Genomic DNA, 20,326 nt, shown 5'->3' with positions numbered 1-20,326 from the left:
TCGGAGCTTTCTATTTTGTTTTCATGTCTTGTCTGTTTGTAGTGTACCTCTCTCTGCATCCCCTTCCTTCTTTCTCTCCTGACCCCCATATTCTGTCTTTCCACACTTTTATCCTTCTCCCTTCTTTGGATCGCTTCCTTGGTTGCATAATCATCGCCATCATTATCAGTTGCATCACACCATCGACGACACGGAATATCCATCCATTAGCGGCAGCGGCAATAGCAACAGCAATAGCGGCATCATCATTCCTTTATTCGCTTCTCTCCACACATACATATACACATATATACATTGCTACGGCGTGTGTATGTGTGTGTGGAGCTATGTTCACACACCTTGGGGGCTTGCTTGGTAGGAGGGGAAGGGAAGGGGAGGTGGTGGTGGTGCTTTAGGGTCAGGGTTGTACATGTCAACTCAGTTCTTGGTGTAGGTGGAGAGAGACAAAGATGGAAAGAGGAGAAGAAGAAGAAGAAGAAGAAGAAGAAGAAGAAGAAGCAGCAGCATAGTGTGTGCTTGGTTGCGGAGCACGGTTGTATGTACGAATGTAGGATGAATGGCATCGCATTTGGGATAGCGTGTCAGTGAGAAAGAAGAAATGGATGGTTCTATAGGAAAAGAAGGGAAGATGGAGAATAAGTTAGTTGGGGAGGGGCCAGCACAGGATGCAAAGAGTAAGAGGAAGGTATGGAATGGGCAACATTGAACACCTGTGGAAGATGCGTGATGGGATATATATATATATATATATATATATACATACATGGGGATTTGAATATTTTCATCTATGTTCCTCAATCTGTGCATGACACATTACCACTATCCCGTCTCGTCTTGCTGCTGGCGGTAAGCAGTGTTTCTGCGTCCGTGTATGAATCCCCATCTGTCCATCTATCATCCATCTGTCTACCAAACGCGCACCTACATTCGTACGTGCGTGCGCAGGTCGTCGAGACACGGCGACTGACTGACTGACTGACTGACTAACTGGCAGACTGACTGGCAGACGCAGAGAAAAACGAGGGAAGGAGGCTTGTGTCTTGACTTCGTCGTGCCCGTTCACCCATTCTTTCTTTCTTTCTTTCTTTCTTTCATCTCATACATACACACATACACCAAGACTCCCTAGAAGAGACGAGACAGACAGATGGACAGGGGACAGTGCGATGGTGGTGGTGGTGGCGGCGGCGGTAGTAGTAGTAGTAGTAGTAGTAGTAGTAGTAGTAGTAGTAGTAGTAGTAGTAGTAGTAGTAGTAGTAGTAGTCAGGTCAGTCATTCAAGTCAGTCATTCAAGTCAGTCAGTCAGTCAGTCAGTGCCTTTTCATCGCCGTGTCTCAAAAGACAATGGCTGCCCCCTGTGGCAGACAGACAGACAGACAACACCGGACAATGCGCTTTGTCCATCCGCCACCACCACCACCCCTATCTATCTATCTATCCACCACCACTGAACCGAGACAGAAGACGGAACAGAGCCTCGCCCGAGCGGCAGCCGACAGTGCGAAGTGCGGCTACAATGGGCCTTCAAAACCAGACTACCGTACTTCCTGCTTATTGCTGTCTGAACAGCGACGGGACTCCTTTTTCTCTGCTCACTCACTCACTCACTCACTCACTCACTTAATTACTTAACTACTTCCTCGAACCTTCAACTGTGAACGGAGAAAGGAGAAAGGAGGAAAGAGGAAAGAGGAAAGAACGGACGGAACACGTCTGGTTTCGACACGACTCGACACGACACGATACGATACTATTGATTCGATACGGCTGACCGCGAGAAATTGAAGCATAGCATACTATACTATACGTGTTGTGTTGCACTGTGGGGCCGACCTGATTTGAGAACGGAGGAACGGAGGAACGAAAGAACGAAAGAACGGAGGAACGAACGAACGAACGAAAGGACGAACGGAGAAGAGAAGAGAAGAGTGGAGTGGAGTGGACTGGACTGGACTGCATTGGATCCATTCACTCGCCTCCTCACTCACTTGCCTTATCCCACCATTCGACCATGATCACCAACACCAATACCACCAATACCACCACCAATCGCACCAGCCAAACGAACACCGGCCCACCGCATCCCCAACCCCAACTCTCCCGCTCATCCGGCATACCGCGACGACGAGCCGGCGCAGCTGGTCAGCGTCGTCCGATGCCGCCATCGCCATCGCCATCGCCATCGCCATCGCCATCGCCATCGCCATCGCCATCGCCATCGCCATCATCATCATCACAGCCGCGCCGCGAGTACCGCTCGGAGCAGTATCAGCATCTTCGTGCGTGTTCGGATTCGAATACAAATACTAGTGATAATGGGCACAATGGGCACGGCAAAGGGCGTGTAGCGCCGCGACCAGCATCGCCGCCGCCGCCGCCGCCGCCGCCGCCGCCGCCTGCCAGTCTATCTGTCGGACATGGCGTCGGCGGCGGTGGAGTAAGAGGAAGCGGAGGGGGAGGGGGAGTTGGACTGGGAGTTGGGCTGGAACTAGGAGAGGAAGTACTCAGCGTCGTCCACGGCGCACCAGTTAGACGCACCCCACGCATCATCATCCACCACCACGACGCCTACGCACAGCACACGACGCCGATGCAGCTGCAACTGCAGCGCCAGCGCTCGCTCGCTGCGCGCGTCGAGCATGCGACGCCTCCGACGCTACTAGACATCGGGATGATGAGTGGCGCGGCGGTTGAGAGAGATGGGGATGTGGATGAAGTATCCCTGTTAACGGGCGGACGCATCCCGCGTTCGTTCTCGACGACGGCGCAGACGCGCGTTGCGGCTGTGCATCAACGGAGAGGGGTTGAGGCATCAAGAGTTAAGGGGCCAGGGGTAGGAGCAGGGGGTAAGGGTGTGGGTGTGGCGAGGAAGGCTGGCCCCCCTCTTTTTAACTTATCGGCACTGGCGAGTATTGCGGAGACGCCTCCGGCGGTTGCAGTTGCGGTGAAAGGAGGTGGAGGAGGAGGAGGAAGAGGAAGAGGAAGAGGAAAAGGAGAGGCGGCGGTGGCGGAAGAAAGAAGAGATGGACGACATCATCATGTTGGAAATGGGATTGGGAATGGGAGATTAGGGACAGAAGACGCCAGCGGCAGTAACCCACAAACACCACCACCACCGCCACGCCTCCCTTTCCCGCCGTTCTCGGGGACAGGCCATCTCCCGCTGCAGAATGGCGATGCGGCGGCTGTGGCGGCGAGGAAGAATGAGCTCTTGGCTGAGCTGTATTGGCTCGAGACAGCGAACTCTTCTTCTTCTTCTTCGTCTTCGTCTTCTGCTGGTCACCAGCACCAGGCTTTTGGCAGTGGGAGTAGTGTAGGAAGAGGAGGAGGACGCAGCAGTGTTGAACGCGAGCGCGCCATTATTGCCGAGCTGATGGATCTGGTGCATGAGTACCCTGCTGTCGTTGAGGAAGGCGACAAGTTTGCGTATCCAGCTGCTGAGGTTGGAGTTGAAGGCGATGGCCAGGGGAGGTATGATGGCGCGGAGAAGGACAGGGAGGGGGAAAGGGGGGAAACAAGGGGTGCGAGTGCGGATGTGGCCGTGCTCGAGCTGCCTGCTTCTAATGCCCACGCATCGCATGCCTATGCCTATGCGCTCCCACCGCCGCCGCACCAGCCAGCGTATAGTAGGCGCCCTGTTTGGCGGCAGCAGCAGCAGCAGCATCAGCAACAAGCACATCCACAACAGCCACACCATCAACGACAGTGCCAACAACCACCACTCGCAGGACCACCTCCCACGCCTTCGCCAGAACTCTACGCATCGGAGCCATGGGCAGTAAAACCACGACGCCCCGGCGTCCCCATCATCGGTCTCGCCAACGCGCTGCAAGCACGCCGGCGACAAGACGACGCCTCGTGTGCGAATGGGGGAGGAAAGGTAGCAGCGGTGGGCATGCGGGGCCAGTCGAGTCGTTCGTTCCCCGCCAATTACTCCGAGTTCCAGGTCGAGACGCTGTTCCGTGAGAGCATGCTGGAGGCAGCGCGGCGGCGGCAGCAGGAAGAGGAGGAGGAGGAGAAAGACGAGATGGCGATGGGACGTGGACAGAGCAGCCGGGTGGCGCCGCATAAACCGGCTGCTTCGTCGTCGTCGTCGTCGTCGTCGTCGTCTTCTTCTTCTTATCATCAGCCGTATTGGTCGACAATAGGCTACGTACCACCACCATCAGCCAAAGCCAGCGCCGCAGTAGTCACCAGTAGTAGCAGCAGCAGCATCAACACGTCCAACACCACGGCGACGCTTCCCTCCATCTACATGATCCGCCCCACCAACCGCTCGCCCCCCGAACGCGTCATCGACCCGCGCTACAACGCCAACCTCGACTCGACGCGGCTCACGCCGCCCGGCGCCAAAAAGGGGCAAAAGCAGAAGCAGCGCCGCAGACTGGCCGGCGGGCTGCGGCCGCTCGGCCACGACGACGACGGCGACGACGCGCCCGAAGTCGTGACGGCCGAGATGCTCGGGGGTGCGCCTGAGATTGCCGTCGTCGAGGAGAGATCGGCGAGGGCACCCGAGGTGGTGGGGTTGGAGACGGATGAGATGGCGTTGGCGACGACAGCGGCGGCAGCGCCGGTGAAGAGGCAAGGGTCTGGAGCTGGGAAACAGGTATGTTCTTTTCCCGCTCTTTCTTTTTCCAGTTCTTTGCGGGTGAAGGAGCACCGGTTTCTTTCTCTCTGATGGCTGACTGACGGCGTTACAGGGTCTCAGCGCGCGCAACAGTCTGAAGAAGACGTGGCGCAGCATTTGGAATCTGCGGTGAAAGCTCATCGGTTTCCCCCTCTGGATCTAGGAAGCGAATGAATGGTAGACATCTTTTTTGGCAAAAAAAGTGGGAGGAGTTCTGCAGCGTTTGTGTCTTTTTGGACTCCTTGAATGCGATGTGAACTCCGTTTGCTGGGTCTGACGGTGTGCGGTGGGGTCCTTTTTCTCTGCGTCAATGTCAGCGTCATGAATGACTCCGAGAGAACTCGACTGATTTGACAAGATATGCGAGGCACAGGAGGAGCTTTCTGGTGGTTTGCAGCTCTGGAAATTGAAGCAGATGACATTGGCTTGACCTGCATGCGCATCAAGGAGATGGGAGACGAATGCTTTCGGTTGCTTCCTGTCTCGTGTGCTTGAGCGATGAAAAAGACGGGGCTATGGTGAGTGAGTGAGTGAGTGAGTGAGTGAGTGAGTGAGTGAGAAGATGAAGCAACGAAGAGACAAACAAAGCAGGTTGACGAGCGTTTGGTTGCAACTGAAGTTGAGCGGAAGCGTCCCCCAGTCCCACTCAGCCAAGGCAATTCCTCCCGCCCGTTACCTAACCCCTCCCTGCAAGCAGCACAGACCACCAGCCACACCGAGAGCACCAATCGCGCCAAGACGACTCCACTGCACGTGCTCAACACGATACCTTTGATATCTCATGAGGCGTAGCAGTAGCGATATCGGCAGCAAGCTGTTAAGCACTTTTATAATCACCTGATTCTTGGTTGTATAAAGCAGTTGTTTGAGTAGATAATTGTAGAGGACAAGACAATGTCTTCCCCTCATCACATGACTGATTACGTACACGGACGTACCCACTTACCCGTGATTGCACCACCACCCGACCAGCCCCTTCACCCAAGAACCGCTCACTCAGTCAAGGGCTCGGCTCGGCGGTGGCGATGGTGCAAGAAGCTTTTCCAGCGACGGCGTCCGCATCTTCTTTTCCCGCTACATACTTTTTAGTATGGTAGCCAAGCAGGCTAGAGAAACGTCACAACGTAGCTACGAGACACTGAGCGGCATAAAAAGCGTGGCTGGAGAGGGTGTGCTGGTGCTTGAGCGACATGCCGCGACGGGCTAGCGGCGATGATCTGTCGGTACACAGAGAGAGGCTCTCAGCGCAAGCATAGCGATGGTGAGATGGTGGTGGTGGTGGTGGAAATAATGCGCGCAACTCTCGCCGACGAACCGCAGCTAGAGTGGATAAGACATCAATAGCGGAAATGGTAGCGTGCATGCAGTGGCAGGCTAGCAAGCAGGTGAATCGGCTGGACGCACGACAAGAAGAAGTCAGTTGTGCAATCGTGATCGAGGCATTAAATTCTCGTCAATAATGGTGTCTAGCAAGCTAGAAAAGTAAGTAGGTAGGTGGGTTGGCAGGTGGTTAGGCCGCCTGCAGAAGAAGAAGTGTATGTACAACGCGAGTGAGAGAGACCTGTCCAAGATCTTAATGAGGCTGTCGGCACAACACTATCCCTGCATAGCGCGTGCCTTATCGGCGGCGTGGCGCTGCGCTGCACTGTGCTGCGGTGGTCGGTGTCCGCGACTGCGACCACAGCGCGACTCGGTCGACCGAGATGCTTTGGCTCCGCAACCTACGCTCGAGCCGCAACGCAGGAGTGTTTCGGCCCCAAAATACGCGTGTCGAATATACGCTTTGGCGGCGGCTGCGTCTGCTGGTACTCTGCGGCGTGCAATTGGACCCTGACGGAATATGGTTATCGAGTGGGCGAATAGCAACGGAGCGCCGCCGCTATGCAGGAACAAGGTGTGGCGGACGCCCTGCGTGGTGGAAATTGCGATGGTCCGATGATGGTGTTTCGGAGTGGTTGGTCGTGCAGCGTTAGATCCAGGAGAAGTGATGGGAGGGGGCCCTTGGATCCGTGGGGATCCGCTGTGGTAAACGTCGTCGTCATTATCGTCTTCGTGGTTTATACATTAGTCTGGATATCATTGATGGGCGCGCGGTCTCGAGGCGGGAATGAGTGAGGAGATGCCGCCTGTCGGTCTGCCGCTTCCCGTGCGTGGGTGGGTGCGGGGAATACAGGTGATTAGCGCCGGGCCGCATGCCGCCCCGCAACTTGCTCGCTCGCTCCGGTCGGTACTTGAAGATCGCCATGGTCTCGCCAAAAGAGCGAAGAAATTTCTAGGCACTCTATGCGCAGGTGCGCGTGTCGGAAAATGCAGCAGCTGGACAGCTACCCCGGATCGCTTGGGTTGGTGTCGTGGGACGCCTTGGAATCATCTTTTCCCCTTGACAACGGCCTTTTTGGGAGCTGCCGGCATTGGCACGTATTTGTAACCCGTGGGACCGTCGAGATCAAAGTCGAGCGAGCGGCGGCCGTCTTCTTTGTCATAGAGCTCCTCCTTGCTGAGGACGCGTCTTCGCTTGCGCAGCAGCATGATGAAAACTATGGCGGCGCCGAGGAAGATGCTACAGCCAACGTGTTATTAGAGTATCGCGAGGCAAGGGCGGCAGTATTTACATACCACACGAAAATGGCAATGGGGACTCCAGTCTTGAGCGCGTTGCTGACGGGCTTCTCGCACGTGTTGCCCTGGTCGTTGTCCTTGCACGAGTCCCGCGAGGCCAAATTGACGACTGGCATGGTGACGATAGAGCGAGTGTCGTGGTAACAGCGAGCGGGATTCGCGAGGTCGCGGTGGTGTATTCGTTCGTGATGGAGGAGATGGAGAGTAAAAGTGGCCTCGAGGGGGGGAAGGGCGGATAAGGTACATTCGAAACACGAGCGAGGGGAAGCAGGTCGTTATAAAGGTCATTAAAGTCCTGCGGCCAAAGCGATGGGGGAGATTAGGGAGCAGCAGGTAGGGATGATGGTAGTGGCAGCCAATGACGGAATCCATCCGTCTCAGCAACTGAAGCTCGGGCGACCGTCACCTCTACGACTCGACTCGACTCGACTCGACTCCCAAACATTCCACCTCCGCCGACAGCATTCCCCAGCCGCGTCGCACCTCGCATCAATGCCATGGCTGACCGCTCCGGTCCTGCATGCCGAGCCATCAATTGATCTTGACACCATCAAGCCAGGCGAGCGCAAGTCGCACGGCTCGACAGACTTTGTCAACCCTGATCGTCTTTGAGACGATAAGGCACCAATCCATCACCCCGCGCCCAAAAGACACGCAGCACCGGTGACAACGTTGTCATCCACCACCTTATCTGCTCTCTCTCACGCACCTCTAACATCTCTGAGGCGCGCGTCCGACCTTCTTGCCAAGCGGGCTCTTCGTCTTCTTCAACACCCGCATTCATCCGGTCTGGCAAAAGTGCTGGACAATGCAAATCTTGAGAACAAAGCCGTCTAGCTGACGTCTCGCCGCCGCATTCGGCAGAGCCGCCATGACTACCACACGGCAGTCTTCCGTCTTCCGTCTTGGAACTGGCTTGTTTGAATGGGCTAAAGCAACATGGACATGCACTGTAGCTTTTCTCGCCCAGCCATGCTGTAGCTCACCTCCTGACCTCGGATTAAGCTTTGCCTTTTTTCGGAACCCCATGAGCCATCATGATGCTGTCACGGCCTGGCGCCATCCCATCCTGCCCGCTCCAGGCCGGCCTCCAAGGAGCCTGCCTACACGTGTTGCGCTAGGTCGCCCTCTCACGGCCGTCTGACCAGAGGACCCGGAATGACAGTGTTGACACTGGCGGCTGTCATCATTCAAAGTCGACGACGCGGCTCATGTTGCAACGTCCACTTGCAACCCGTACAGACTCTCATCTGAACACTGCAACAATCTGCCCGCGAAACGCTTTGCCGTGCTGCAGACAGCCCGCCCGCCATCGACGCAAGCTTGCTTGCTTGTACATGTTTGGTGTCTCGAAGCTGCTCTTGTGGCCGAAGGATTTGTCGAAACACGGCTGCAGGTTAAAGTGTTCTGCGCGCACCAGAGGATATTGCGCAGCAAACGAATCCTCATGCAGAGAGAAATGTCCAGCTCCCAAAGACTTGTGCAGCGTTTCCCCGACAGCCCAGTCCGTTCCTCTACTTCCTTGAGAAGAGATCAGCTTTCCCAAGCAAGCTCTCCTTCCATCGCGCTCTCACCCACTTCCGCTACTACTCACAATACGACACCTTCCTGCCCATCTCGTCCCTCACCGCAAAGGAGAGATCTAGACGTTGAGTTAAAGTACCTAGGGGCCCGTATAAAACACAATGACGCTCCCAAACATCGGAATTCTGCTCCCGGACCTCGTGTTGTGAAGCAACGCCTCTCTGTCAGTATCTGCGCGTCACCTTCCCCCCCCCCCCCCCCCCCCCCCCCCCCCCAGCAGCGTTTCAGCTCAATTTCGGTTCCTTTCACCATCTTTACCCGTCGTTTCCCACCAGCGCCAATCTCCGGGCTCTGCTAACCAGCTAGCGTCTTTTGGGTAACGTCGCCGTCGGCGTTGGCCGTTGGCCGTTGGCGTTGGCGCTGCTACTGCTGTTGCTGCTGCGAAGTACCGTTACTTTGATTTGAGTCTGCGGCGGTGGAAAGCTAGGTTGGCTGTTTGTATGGGATTTTGAAAAGTCTCGCTTTCTTGACAAAATGTAAATCATCTGGAGCGTCGAACGCGTTGGGATTGTCAGACGGCAAGTTCTATCAGTGGAAAAATCTGATCCAAAGCGCGGCAACAGCGCTCATCCTCTAGCTAACCTCAGCATCCCAACGGTGCGACAACATCAACAGTCCAACGCAGGAAAAAGGGAAAGACGGCCCTTTTCGTCTAACCATCTCTGTCAAGTCCTACAATACCTTCAATCGTCTCAACCTACTCATAAACCACACGATTCACCAGCGTGCCAATGCCCTCAATCTCCACTCTCATGTCATCGCCATGCTTGAGCACAACCTTTGGATCCCGCATGATCCCCACGCCCGGGCCCGTCCCCGTCATGATAACCGTACCCCTCTCGAGCGTGGTGCCCTGGCTCAAAAAGCTAATCTGCTTAGCGATGCCAAAGATCATCTCACGCGTATTCGAGTCCTGCACGGCGGCACCGTTGTGCAGCGCGCGGATGCGCAGGGCGCCGGCATCGGGGGCGGGCAGGGCGTGCGGCGCGACGAGGACGGGCCCGACGGGCGCGCTGCCGTCGAAGCCCTTGCTGAAGCTCCACTGGCTCGTCGCGAACTGCTGCGTGCGCGCCGACACGTCGTTGCCGGCGGTATAGGCCAGCACGTGCTCGAGGGCCTTGGACTCGGGTATGTCGCGGCCTTCCTTGCCGATGACGACGGTCAGCTCGGCCTCGTAGTCCGACGTGCCGTCCTGCGCCAGTTTGGGGACGGGGATGGCCGACGGGTGCGGCCCGTTGATGGCGGTGCGCGGTTTGATGAAGAGAATGGGGACGGTGGGGATCGCCATGTTGGCTTCGCGGGCGTGGTCGCGGTAGTTGAGGCCCATGCAGCGGATTAGTGGGATGTCGGTTGGTTGGAGTGGGGGAAGGAGCTGGAGGTGACGATTGTGTTAGTTGGGTTGTGCAGAAGGAGTGATTTACGAGAATGGCTGCGCCGAAGGAGAAAAAGAGAGGAGGGGGAAAAAAAATATTTTTGACAAAAGAAGAAGACAAGATGATCTTGACGCCGTAGATCAAATCCATTGGCGTTCATTGAAACGGCCACAATCCGCACGCACAGCGTTTCCTCAACTTCCTTGCTCTTCAAAACCATCCCCCCACCACAATAAATCACAGAACAGCCATCGCACTCACCGTCTGCACAGTCAACTCCCTCTCCCCAACAATACCATCATACAGGCCGCCCGTTACCTCCTTAACCCTAACCTCCTCTTTCCCCTCGTACGTCGCCAGCCCGACGTCCGGATACCGCGCCGCGTCAACCTGGCCGTAGTGCGCCAGGCCGTCCTCCTTGGCCACGAAGCGGATCAGGTGCGTCCAGTTGCCCATTTTGCGGTTTGAGTTTTGGGCTTTGCTGCTGCTGCTGCTGCTGCTGCTGCTACTGGGTGGTGAAAGAGATGTGGCGCAAATGGTCAATTGGCGCCGGGAAAAAGATTGAGCTGGTGTTGGTGTAGGCCGGCGAAGCGCAGGTGAGTTGGCGGCGGCGCGATTGTACGTGTATTCGGGAAGGGCGGGGTGGTGGGAGGCAAGATTCGTCCAGTGGATTGAGGTAACGGGATCGGAATGAGGCGCGGATACAATGAGGGGACGTCGACGTGGGGTAAGCAGAGTGACAGCGTGGTGGAGAGGGGACGGGAGCGGGGTCGAAGGTCTGAGTTTCAACAATGCTTGCTTACCAAGCTTGGGAGGAAGACTGCGGTGGGCCAGTTACCGACGGACCAGATGGCAGCACCAGGGAGTTGCAGGCCGTGCTTGATCTGCTCACCATTGCTTTCAACGAGTATGCCGACTACGAGGGCGAATACAGCGGCCACCTCTTCTCCTTCAGCAGCACGATTTGGGGTGACGATGCCGTCGTCGGTCAGTGGACGGAGGCCAGCTGCACGTGGGCATTGTCGCGGCTGCGGCGGGTGCCAGGGAGTCAGTGACTCTTGCCACATGATGATGAAGATGGAACGGGGACACATACATGTACTCCAGCTGCTCAAGTTGAGCCTTTGATCAATTCAACGTTGCTGAGGTGGCTTTCCACCAACGGAACGAATCGGATGTGTACAAGACCGCTTTCAATACAAAGTCCTTGGATATCGAATGCGTTGGAAGAGCTTTGAGGGGTCTAAACTCTCTTGGTACAAGTCAAATCAAGTCACACAGCGAGCCGCGATACGAAAAGCCAAAAAGAAGCTGCAGAACGGGATCCTCCCCATGATAAGCGTATGGACAGGATACTCTCAGGCCGGTGTTCAGCAATCTCGAGGAAAAAACAAGAGCAGAACGGGAGAATGGGGGGAGAATGTGTTAATTTTGGCACATTCATTTAGCCCGGCTAATGAGGCTGCCAAATTCCCCTTACTACATCCCTTACTCAGGCGTAGCCTCTTAAAAATATACATAGATTTAACATTAGAGACTAGAGTGAAAAACCTAGAAGCTAGACATTTTAACCAGTTATCTAACTAGAAGTTTGAAAAGAAAATTCTAGGAGAGTATGAGCGCTAGTAAATCATGTAGTCTATTTAATTCTGACTTTACTATCTCATTCCCGTGTTAAAGAAGGACAGAACTAAAGACCGGCTAAGATTATAGTAAGTCTATTAGAAGTAAGAAGTAATGAGCCTGCTCATAGCTGTATTTAGCTAACTTGAATCCCTAACTGCTTACTGAAATGGAATCTCTTCTAGGGGTTAAGTCAACAGACTGTTCTTTCAACGCTATACCATTAAATAAATCGATCGCTATTCAGTCAATCCAACATGCTTCTCATTAACAATCCCCTCTTCATCCTCCTATCCTTCCTCTGGCTCGCCATCGCCTCTCCTATTACGCCAAATCCGCGCCAATGCGAGGGGCTGGTCTCGCAACCTGGGCAAGGCACAGTAAAGAACTACGCGGGCTCAAGTATCACGGTCTTTGGCTTGGTTGACATCAAAATTGAGCGGACGCGGGGGTATGCCAAGCCGCCCGGCTCCAAAATCATATACCACGGGCCAGACTTGCGTATTCACAACCGGGCCTGCAACCCCGTCAAGGTCACCTGCGCTTTATCGGCGGACGGGAACTCTGCACGCGTCGTTACATTTAAGCCCCGCGAGCACGATAGAATTATATATCCCATTGAGGTGCCGGTCGGCGATACGCTGTATTTCACGGTCGAATCGGGTTGAGGGGAGGGAGAGGGATGGAGAGAGGGGAGGGAGAGGGATGGAGAGAGGGGAGGGAGAGGGATGGAGCGAATGGGAGTGGTTAGGAGTGGTAGTAGCTTATGGTTAGGGGTAGGCGCCGCTAGTTGGTAAGTGTAGCTCGTGGGTAGGCGCAGCAGATTGCCACTAACTAATATGGGTGCTCAGGTGGCGGCTAACTATGCCGTGTTCTTAAGGTGGGGAGGGAGAAGCGGAGGGGGGGAGGAGGGTAGTTCAATGTTTCCTAAGATGTGTAGGACACGATTAAAAAGAAGGGCATATCTAGCTAGTATCGGATAGTAACTTCGAATTTAAATACTTTTTTTTTTAAAAAAAAAATTCTTATCCAATCGCCTCTCGCCTCTAGCGAAGTAGAAACGTAGGGAATGACCAGCCCTCAATTCACTCTTCGTGCATGTAGCCAGTCAGCCTTTAAAAGACGAAGACACCATCAACCTAACAACGCTAGGCGATTCCTCGCATCCTAAGCCCTCACTCCGTCAAAAACACCCCTCCTCTCCTTTCCGCGTATTCGAGAAACGAGACATTATCTTAAAACACAAAGATCCTTACCGGCCGCACGTTGACATGTGAGCTACTAGGCCAGCATATCAGCCCTCCCTCGCTAGAAGAGACCAATGGACAAACTATCCTGCCGCGACACTAATGCACTGATAATGAACCAAATCACACAGGCTACCTAGACGCCGCTACTAGCCTATTCAGGCAGACATGGCGCGCGTTCCCGTCGTGAAGTCTCAGACATTGGCGGCGCTAACGGCTTCCGGCTGTGCTTGCGGCTCGCGCCGCACAACAACATCCATCCTCCTCCTCCTCCTCCTCTTGGTTTCTGGCAATGATTCGTGGGGGTGGTTTGCGACTTTGTCTCGGCAGATGCGGCTACGGCGCGGATTTTGTGGGTGAGCTGTCGCGGAAGGGGGGTTACCATGACGTTTTTTGTGGGTTCTCGCCCGCGTCGCTGCGTAGTTATATATGTTTTTTCGCTGCGCGTTGGGTCCTTTGCTCTCAAGAGCGAGCGCAGTTGGTGCGTTTTGTTTGTGCTGCCGATGCGTGGTGTTGGCGGAGATCTAGTGGTGAGGTGGTTGCGAGACTTATAATTAGTGTGTCATTACTTGCTTCAGTTTTGGAGAGGACGGTTTTTTTTTTTTTTTTTTCAATGTGTTTGAGAGGTGAATGGCTCGTTGAGTTTGAGCTTGTGGAGAGGGTAGAGTAGGAGTTGAGGTTGTTGAACTCTGCCTCTTCATTGCGACGCAGATAGACCTTCAAGGTGAGTAATGATGTAGGCTCCTTATTCCTCTTCCCCGAGACTCGAACCGGGACAGAACCTTCGTGGGTCTACTGAACGCTTTTTCTTGTGGTCGACTCACGACGTTTGCTCTTCTGCCACGAAAGTCACGACATCTTCCAAGGCACAACAACGATTCAAGGCGAAATGCCTTTGGAGTGACCCACTGACCACAGTCCTTCTGTACAAAAGATGATGGTCCACCATGCTTGATGGTCGAGGGATCAAAAAGGCAAAAAGAGATGCAGCTTCTGTGGATCGAACACAGTACCTCCAGATACCGCACAGGGCTGATGCTACGAAAGTAGATCGAGAAACCGAAGTGAGACTTCAGTCTGGCGCTCTCCCAAGTGAGCTAAAGCTGCAATTAATGATCAATCACGTGGGTAAATGCATTTATGAATTCATATAGCAGGCAAAAACCTTGTTTCGCTCTCGTGACCATCGCTTTTTGGACGGTACCTGGCTACAATTGGCTTACCTGAGACAATGGCAGCGAATTCTGTTTGGGAATTATCTTGAAAAATGATGGTGGCTGAAGAAAGTGTTTCGAACAAGTCTGAGATTTTGGTCCAGGCGAGTGGATTTTTGTGGCACAGCAGCAGCGGAACAGAAAAGAAAAAAAAAAAAACTGGAGAGGCCAAGAGGCGGTGATAAGAAATCTGTCAGAATGACCATCAATGGCCCCAATGCCCCACGACCAAGACATGGTCTAAGAAAATACTGATAGTCCGGCTGGGGGCGACGGCCTCAAAGGATTCAGCAGGTGATGGTTGTGGCGCCCCACCTAAGGGGCACAGGGGGCTGCGGGGAACATGGCGTAGTGGCGCGCGTCTTCCCAGCGATCTACCATTGTCAACTTCACGGTTCACCACATCTCCGCTGTCTCTCTTCTGAGTGCTAACCGCTCCCATCCGCCGTCCAATTCAGGCCCCCATGCGAAAATGCTGTACGCAACAATGCGCAAATCCAAAACATCTGCATGCCGAGCTGAAACTAGCCGCTTGGCCACAACACAACGCCCGCACATCGACTCGGTCCGCGTCACTGTAACGACGCAGATTGGATGTGGCCGAGCGCAGAACATACTCCCGCTCGCCTCTCTGCAGCTCTGGCTCTTGTTCCCGTCTCGGGCGCTTGTCCGGTGACGCGGCGAGCCTCCAGCCTTGGGCAAACCCACAGTTGCCGACGGCTTCGTCTTGTTGCATAAATTACAGCTGCTGATTCGTGCTCTCTTCTTGCGTGTACCGCCCCCGTGCAGAAAAAGGACTTGGTACCTGCGCCACTTGGCCCACATGCGTCGTCACCGCATCATCAGCTTTGTGTGGGATTGCCAAGGTAAGATGAAGATTCAATACAGTCCGTATCACGAGTGCCTACTGAGTTTGGGTATTAGGAGAAAACCACCCCCCCCAACCGCTTTCTTCTTTTGCCATGTCGCGTTCTTCCTCTCACCCTGCGCCATCCGCTTCGACATGCGGCTGATCCTCGCCGCCCTTCCAGCCCTTGCGAGCGCCCTCCCGTCGCCCGAGTTCAATTCTCTTTGGTACGATCAGGGCCTGTTCGGCGCCTACCCGTCGCAAGACTATGTCTCCTTCGACTTGGCTTCACCCCGGGTGAACATCCTGTCATGGAGCGCACAATGCGACCCAGGCCACATCTTCCTCGAACCTCGCGGGAGGTCAGTGGCGAAACCTGGGCCAATGATTCTCGACGCTGAAGGCAATCTCGTATACATGGAGCAAAAGTTTGGAGAGGCCATGGACTTTCGCCCCCAGACCTACAAGGGCGAGGACTATCTGACATTCTGGTCCGGCACCGATGATGGGACGCATGGGAGGGGCTCTTACTACATGGTACGGCCGCTCTTGGGAAACTTGCTTTTTGGGAGCTAACGTGGGGAAGCTGAACTCTTCGTACGATGTGGCGCGGGTAGTGAATCCTACGAATGGGCTCGAAGGCGACCTCCATGAATTTGAAATCACCCCCAACGGCACTGCGCTCATGTCCATCTACGAAATCATTCCGGCCGACCTCTCCTCTGTTGGTGGACCCAAAGATGGATGGATCTACGATGGGCTGTTCCAAGAGATGGATGTTGAGACAGGCGAAGCTATCTTCCAGTGGCGAGCGTCCAGCTACTACCACGTCAATGACTCTTTCGCGCCGTTGAAAAAGAAGGGCAAGAGTAAGGACGATGCATGGGACTATTTTCACATCAACAGCGTAGACAAGGACTCTGATGGCAACTACTACATCTCGTCTCGCTACATGCACACCATTACCTGCATTGGACCCGACGGTCAGGTCCGATGGAAACTTGGGGGGCACGGCAGCGACTTTACCGACCTGTCGCAGGGAGCAGCCTCGAATTTCTCATGGCAACATCATATGCGCTATTTTGAAAACGACTCTTTGACGATTTTCGACAATGGTGCATACGATAACAACTACTATACCGCCGACTACAGCCGTGGACTTTACATTCAACTCGACTTGGCCAACATGACTGCAACCCTTCTCGCTGACTACGTCAGCCCTGCCCACATTCTCGCGCATTCGCAAGGATCGATTCAGCTTCTCGACAATGGCAATGCCTTTGTTGGCTGGGGACACTCGGCCGCTTTTACGGAATTCAAACGCGACGGAGAGGTGCTGTGCGACATGCACTTTGGAAGCTCTGCATTTTTCGGCTGGGGCTGGATAAAATCGTATCGCGCATTCAAAGGCCATTGGGTGGGGCGGCCAACTTGGTCTCCCAGCATCGCAAGACGAAAGAGCAAGGTATTTGTGAGCTGGAATGGTGCAACCGAAGTCAAGAAGTGGACTTTGCAGGCGGCTGCAGATACCGACGGCAACTTCACAGACATTAGCACAGTGGAAAAGGTGGGATTCGAAAGCAGTTTCAATCTTGCGGGGAAACCCGGGCATTTTCTCAGGGCAGCGGCACTGGACAAGAACGGTGAAGTCTTGGGATATTCACAAGTGCTGGATAGCCGTATGGGCCAGCTAGTAAGTTGACCACAGCCTTGCCCAGGATCAGTGTGCTTTACGAATCGAGTGCTAACCCCCCATGGGTAGGTTGATGGCCCGTTTTCGCCAATGACTGACGACGACCTCGTATTCCTCCAATTCTTACTCGGACTACTTGCCTCCGGAACCCTCGGACTCATAGTATGGAACCTCTACCCATCGTTGAGACCACGACGCTTCAAGCGTTTCTGAGCCTTTCCTGCCCATCCGCGGCTGAAAGGCGTCCGTGTTGAGGCAGACTGGTCCAGTGCCTCGCCTCGACACACACATACCTATCATATTCCTAAACAGCAACCATTCCTGCCAAAGACGTAGACATGACGACCTATCATGGGCGGAGTAAAAGGTTGGAGAATCAGTTAGTACCGTAATTTTCAGCATTCCTGGGCGTTTGCACCTTTATACCCTCCAATGGCAAGACGGGGATCAGTTTTCTACACCATCCTTATTACTTGCTGTACACGTCACGCACGCCGCTTTCTCTCTCGTCCTTACCACATGGAGACCGGGTTGTCCGACTCGCCTTGCTTATTAATAGCGCCCGCGCCGGGCCCTTGGCTTAGCTCAGCGGCACTCTGCTTAGTAGCTGGTTATCGACAAACCAGAACTATAGCTGTCGGGCTATTTGTCTCCTTTTACTTAATCCGAACACGATGAAATTTGTTCGAAAGCGATTGACAAAGATGGAGGAAAGCTTCAAACCCAGAATGGCAAAGCGGCATCAATGACCATACAAGGCAGGAAAAGAGACAAACACCAGACGACAGCCCGGTCCTAGCCCCAACTATCAACCAACGTGCATTAGTCCAATTGACCAAGACGGATTCGCACAGGGACGGCAGCGCTGCGTTCAACCGGTGAACCAATCCAAAGCCGCGCTGAATCAACTTCGCCCGTCACCCAATATTGCCCAGCCGCCCATGGGGGCTCATCTTCACCACCATCGGGGCAGCATTGCGCAACGCAAAAGCTTATTCCAACAAGACGTGCTTGTCTATGAATCTTGTATGCCGCGTTAGGCAGCCCGATTGAATGATTGAGACAGAAGAGAAGGCTTATAGGTCACGACCATTTTGTCTTCTTCGAGACCTGCCTGTTGCGGCAAAGTGCTCCCGCCATTGCAGGCTTCAACCCGCCCTCTAGCACTTGACCGCAATGGCTTGGCGCCACGAACATTGTTGACTGCGCGTTGCTGCTGTTGGGACTTTTGTAACCTTTTCCTGTTGAATGGAAGGGGCTTTAAGCGGTCTCCATCCTCCTCGATTTTTTCTAGAATAATCATGGTTTTTGTGCGGATAATGCCTTGCTTAGCACTACTTCTTTTTGCAGGGTTTGTCTCGAGCTTGACCCCTCCGCAGCCATTGGTGGCCAGGCAAATACCGGCGAGCCCCAACAATGTCAAGTCGTCGATTATCTCGCCTTCTGGTGTGACGATTCGATACAAAGAGCCAGGGAACGAGGGCACATGTGAAACGACGCCGGATGTGAGATCGTACGCTTTTCGTCAACGGGATCTAGATTGCCTCTCTGACCTACCTGCTCCAGGTACTCGGGATACATGGATTTGTCGCCAAAGTCGCACTCTTTTTTCTGGTTTTTCGAGTCGAGAAGAGACCCCGTGAATGACCAAATAACCTTGTGGTACGCTTTGACGGACCAGTTTTGAATGCTCCTACTGATTTCTCAAAGGCTGAATGGTGGCCCGGGATCTGACGCGTTGATTGGCCTTTTCTCAGGCAAGTCCACACAAAAGCAAAGCACGGAGCTGAATCTAATGGCTTCAGAACTCGGCCCTTGCAATGTCACCAAGGATAATCGGACCCTGCTGAGTCCGTACAGCTGGAACGAAGTGTCCAACTTACTCTTCATCTCGCAGCCTGTTGGCGTAGGCTTCTCGTACGCCGAGCAGGCTCCTGGATCGCTCCAGAACGAGACGGGCGAGTTCTTGAACGCCAGTCGCGCACCCGTCGAAGGAACGTATCCCGTGACTGGCCCAGACCTGGTCGATACGTCTGATCTCGCGGCTGCTTCTACATGGCACGTGTTGCAGGGTTTCTACAGCGCATTGCCGCAGTTGGCCTCTAACGTCAAGTCCAAGGAGTTTAACCTCTGGACAGAAAGGTGCACATCAACTCGACGCCCGTGATGTCTCTCGCATCACTGACCAAGATGCAGCTACGGCGGCCACTACGGCCCGTCCTTCTTCCAATACTTCTGCGAACACAACTGCAAGATCGCCAGCGGGCAAGAAAACGGCATCCAACTCAACCTCAACACGCTCGGCATCGGCAACGGCGTCATCGACGAGCTGATCCAAACGCCGCACTACCCCGAATTTGCCGTCAACAACACGTACGGCATCAAGGGCATCAACGACACGGAATACGGCTTCGCCAAGTTTGCGCTCAATCGCAAGGGCGGCTGCCTGGACCAGATCCGCGACTGCCGCAGGACGAACCTCACGTCGCCGACCGAGCGCGCCATCTGCGCCCAGGCCGCCAACATGTGCCGCGACAACGTCGAGGGCGTCTACGAGTCCCTCAGCGACCGCGGCATCTACGACGTCCGCGAGAATAGGAATAACACGGTGCCGCCCGAGTACTGGAAGAAGTACCTCAACCGCGCCGAGGTGCAGGACGCGCTCGGCGTCGCGGCAAACTACTCGTCCGGCAGCACCGAGATTTACTACGCCTTTCAGGCCTCGGGCGACTTTGTGTATCCGTCGTTCATCAAAGACTTGGAGATGCTGCTCGACAATGGCGTCCGCGTCGCGCTGTACTACGGCGACGCGGATTACATTTGCAATTGGTTTGGTGGCGAGTGAGTCCCGTCTGCTCTGCTCTGTTCTGTTTGTTCCCAGCCATCCATTCATTCATTCTCTGCCTGCACATTCGCACTGTGTACCAACAACGCCCGCCCCAAACAAACACCCACCACCCCTTCCTAACCAAACAAAAAACCCGCACCAGAGCAGTCTCCCTCGCGATAAACTACACCCACGCCCCCCAATTCCGCGTCGCGGGCTACACGCCGTTCATCGTCATCTCAACGGCACCGACTTCGGCGCTGTGCGCCAGTACGGCAATTTCTCTTTCCTGCGTATCTACAACGCCGGTCACCTCGTGCCGTACTACCAGCCGCTGGCGTCGCTCGAAATGTTCCGCCGCTCCATCGAGGGGCTCGACGTTGCGACCGGGATTCGCATGGCTGGTAGCGATTTTGGGACCAAGGGCGCCCCGAATTCGACGCGCACCGAGCCGTTTGTCCCGCTGCCTAAGGAGACGGGCAAGGATGGGGGACCGCCCGGGAACTGGCGGCGTGGTGGTGGTGGTGCTGCTGCTGGAGTCCGGGGCGATTACTGAGAACTGGAACTGCGGCGTTGCTTGTGGGAGATGGCAGTGGCCTGGTCGCGCAGGGCCTCATCGTAGATCCTGTCGATGCCGCATTGCTGATTGTTGGAGAGGAGCGGCGGCGACGT

The 20,326-nt window shown here is 54.7% G+C and overlaps 7 protein-coding genes and 1 non-coding gene across 8 annotated transcripts; 5 read left to right on the top strand and 3 right to left on the bottom strand.

Moving 5' to 3' along the window:
* The first annotated feature begins 1,016 nt into the window (after positions 1-1,016).
* On the top strand, positions 1,017-1,736 carry IWZ02DRAFT_219740 (uncharacterized protein). The gene has a single exon (XM_066762797.1). It carries the CDS (start codon positions 1,148-1,150, stop codon positions 1,622-1,624), a length of 477 nt encoding a protein of 158 aa, XP_066623501.1. The 5' UTR covers positions 1,017-1,147; the 3' UTR covers positions 1,625-1,736.
* A 1-nt stretch (position 1,737) lies between these two features.
* Positions 1,738-4,847, top strand: IWZ02DRAFT_219751 (uncharacterized protein). The gene has a single exon (XM_066762798.1). The coding sequence runs from the start codon at positions 2,012-2,014 to the stop codon at positions 4,676-4,678; it is 2,667 nt and encodes an 888-aa protein (XP_066623500.1). The 5' UTR covers positions 1,738-2,011; the 3' UTR covers positions 4,679-4,847.
* Positions 4,848-6,994: 2,147 nt separating this feature from the next.
* IWZ02DRAFT_489346 (uncharacterized protein) lies at positions 6,995-7,362 on the bottom strand (the record flags this gene model as incomplete). The annotated part of the gene is made up of 2 exons (XM_066769562.1): positions 6,995-7,187; positions 7,244-7,362. 2 exons carry the CDS (start codon positions 7,360-7,362, stop codon positions 6,995-6,997), a joined length of 312 nt encoding a protein of 103 aa, XP_066623499.1.
* A 1,685-nt stretch (positions 7,363-9,047) lies between these two features.
* On the bottom strand, positions 9,048-10,955 carry IWZ02DRAFT_447752 (uncharacterized protein). The gene is made up of 2 exons (XM_066767302.1): positions 10,465-10,955; positions 9,048-10,202 (listed from the first exon to the last, which is right to left on the bottom strand). The coding sequence occupies exons 1-2, from the start codon at positions 10,657-10,659 to the stop codon at positions 9,528-9,530; spliced, it is 870 nt and encodes a 289-aa protein (XP_066623498.1). The 5' UTR covers positions 10,660-10,955; the 3' UTR covers positions 9,048-9,527.
* Positions 10,956-12,083: 1,128 nt separating this feature from the next.
* On the top strand, positions 12,084-12,494 carry IWZ02DRAFT_489343 (uncharacterized protein; the record flags this gene model as incomplete). The annotated part of the gene is made up of 1 exon (XM_066769561.1): positions 12,084-12,494. One exon carries the CDS (start codon positions 12,084-12,086, stop codon positions 12,492-12,494), a length of 411 nt encoding a protein of 136 aa, XP_066623497.1.
* A 1,564-nt stretch (positions 12,495-14,058) lies between these two features.
* Positions 14,059-14,180, bottom strand: IWZ02DRAFT_t41. The gene has a single exon. It is a non-coding gene; the product is annotated as a tRNA-Phe (tRNA).
* A 948-nt stretch (positions 14,181-15,128) lies between these two features.
* On the top strand, positions 15,129-17,271 carry IWZ02DRAFT_219651 (ASST-domain-containing protein). The gene is made up of 4 exons (XM_066762796.1): positions 15,129-15,153; positions 15,212-15,671; positions 15,721-16,827; positions 16,897-17,271. The coding sequence occupies exons 2-4, from the start codon at positions 15,291-15,293 to the stop codon at positions 17,038-17,040; spliced, it is 1,632 nt and encodes a 543-aa protein (XP_066623496.1). The 5' UTR covers positions 15,129-15,153; positions 15,212-15,290; the 3' UTR covers positions 17,041-17,271.
* An 875-nt stretch (positions 17,272-18,146) lies between these two features.
* On the top strand, positions 18,147-20,210 carry IWZ02DRAFT_468794 (carboxypeptidase 2; the record flags this gene model as incomplete). Its single annotated transcript, XM_066768659.1, has 7 exons — positions 18,147-18,340; positions 18,394-18,489; positions 18,538-18,584; positions 18,633-18,969; positions 19,024-19,668; positions 19,818-19,887; positions 19,926-20,210. The coding sequence occupies 7 exons, from the start codon at positions 18,147-18,149 to the stop codon at positions 20,208-20,210; spliced, it is 1,674 nt and encodes a 557-aa protein (XP_066623495.1).
* Between the last annotated feature and the right edge of the window lie 116 nt (positions 20,211-20,326).

The sequence above is a fragment of the Phyllosticta citriasiana genome, assembly GCF_038021145.1.
Source record: "Phyllosticta citriasiana strain CBS 120426 chromosome Unknown IWZ02scaffold_5, whole genome shotgun sequence".
In the NCBI taxonomy this organism is placed as follows: domain Eukaryota; kingdom Fungi; phylum Ascomycota; class Dothideomycetes; order Botryosphaeriales; family Phyllostictaceae; genus Phyllosticta; species Phyllosticta citriasiana.
This window is presented reverse-complemented; position numbering and strand designations above follow the sequence as displayed.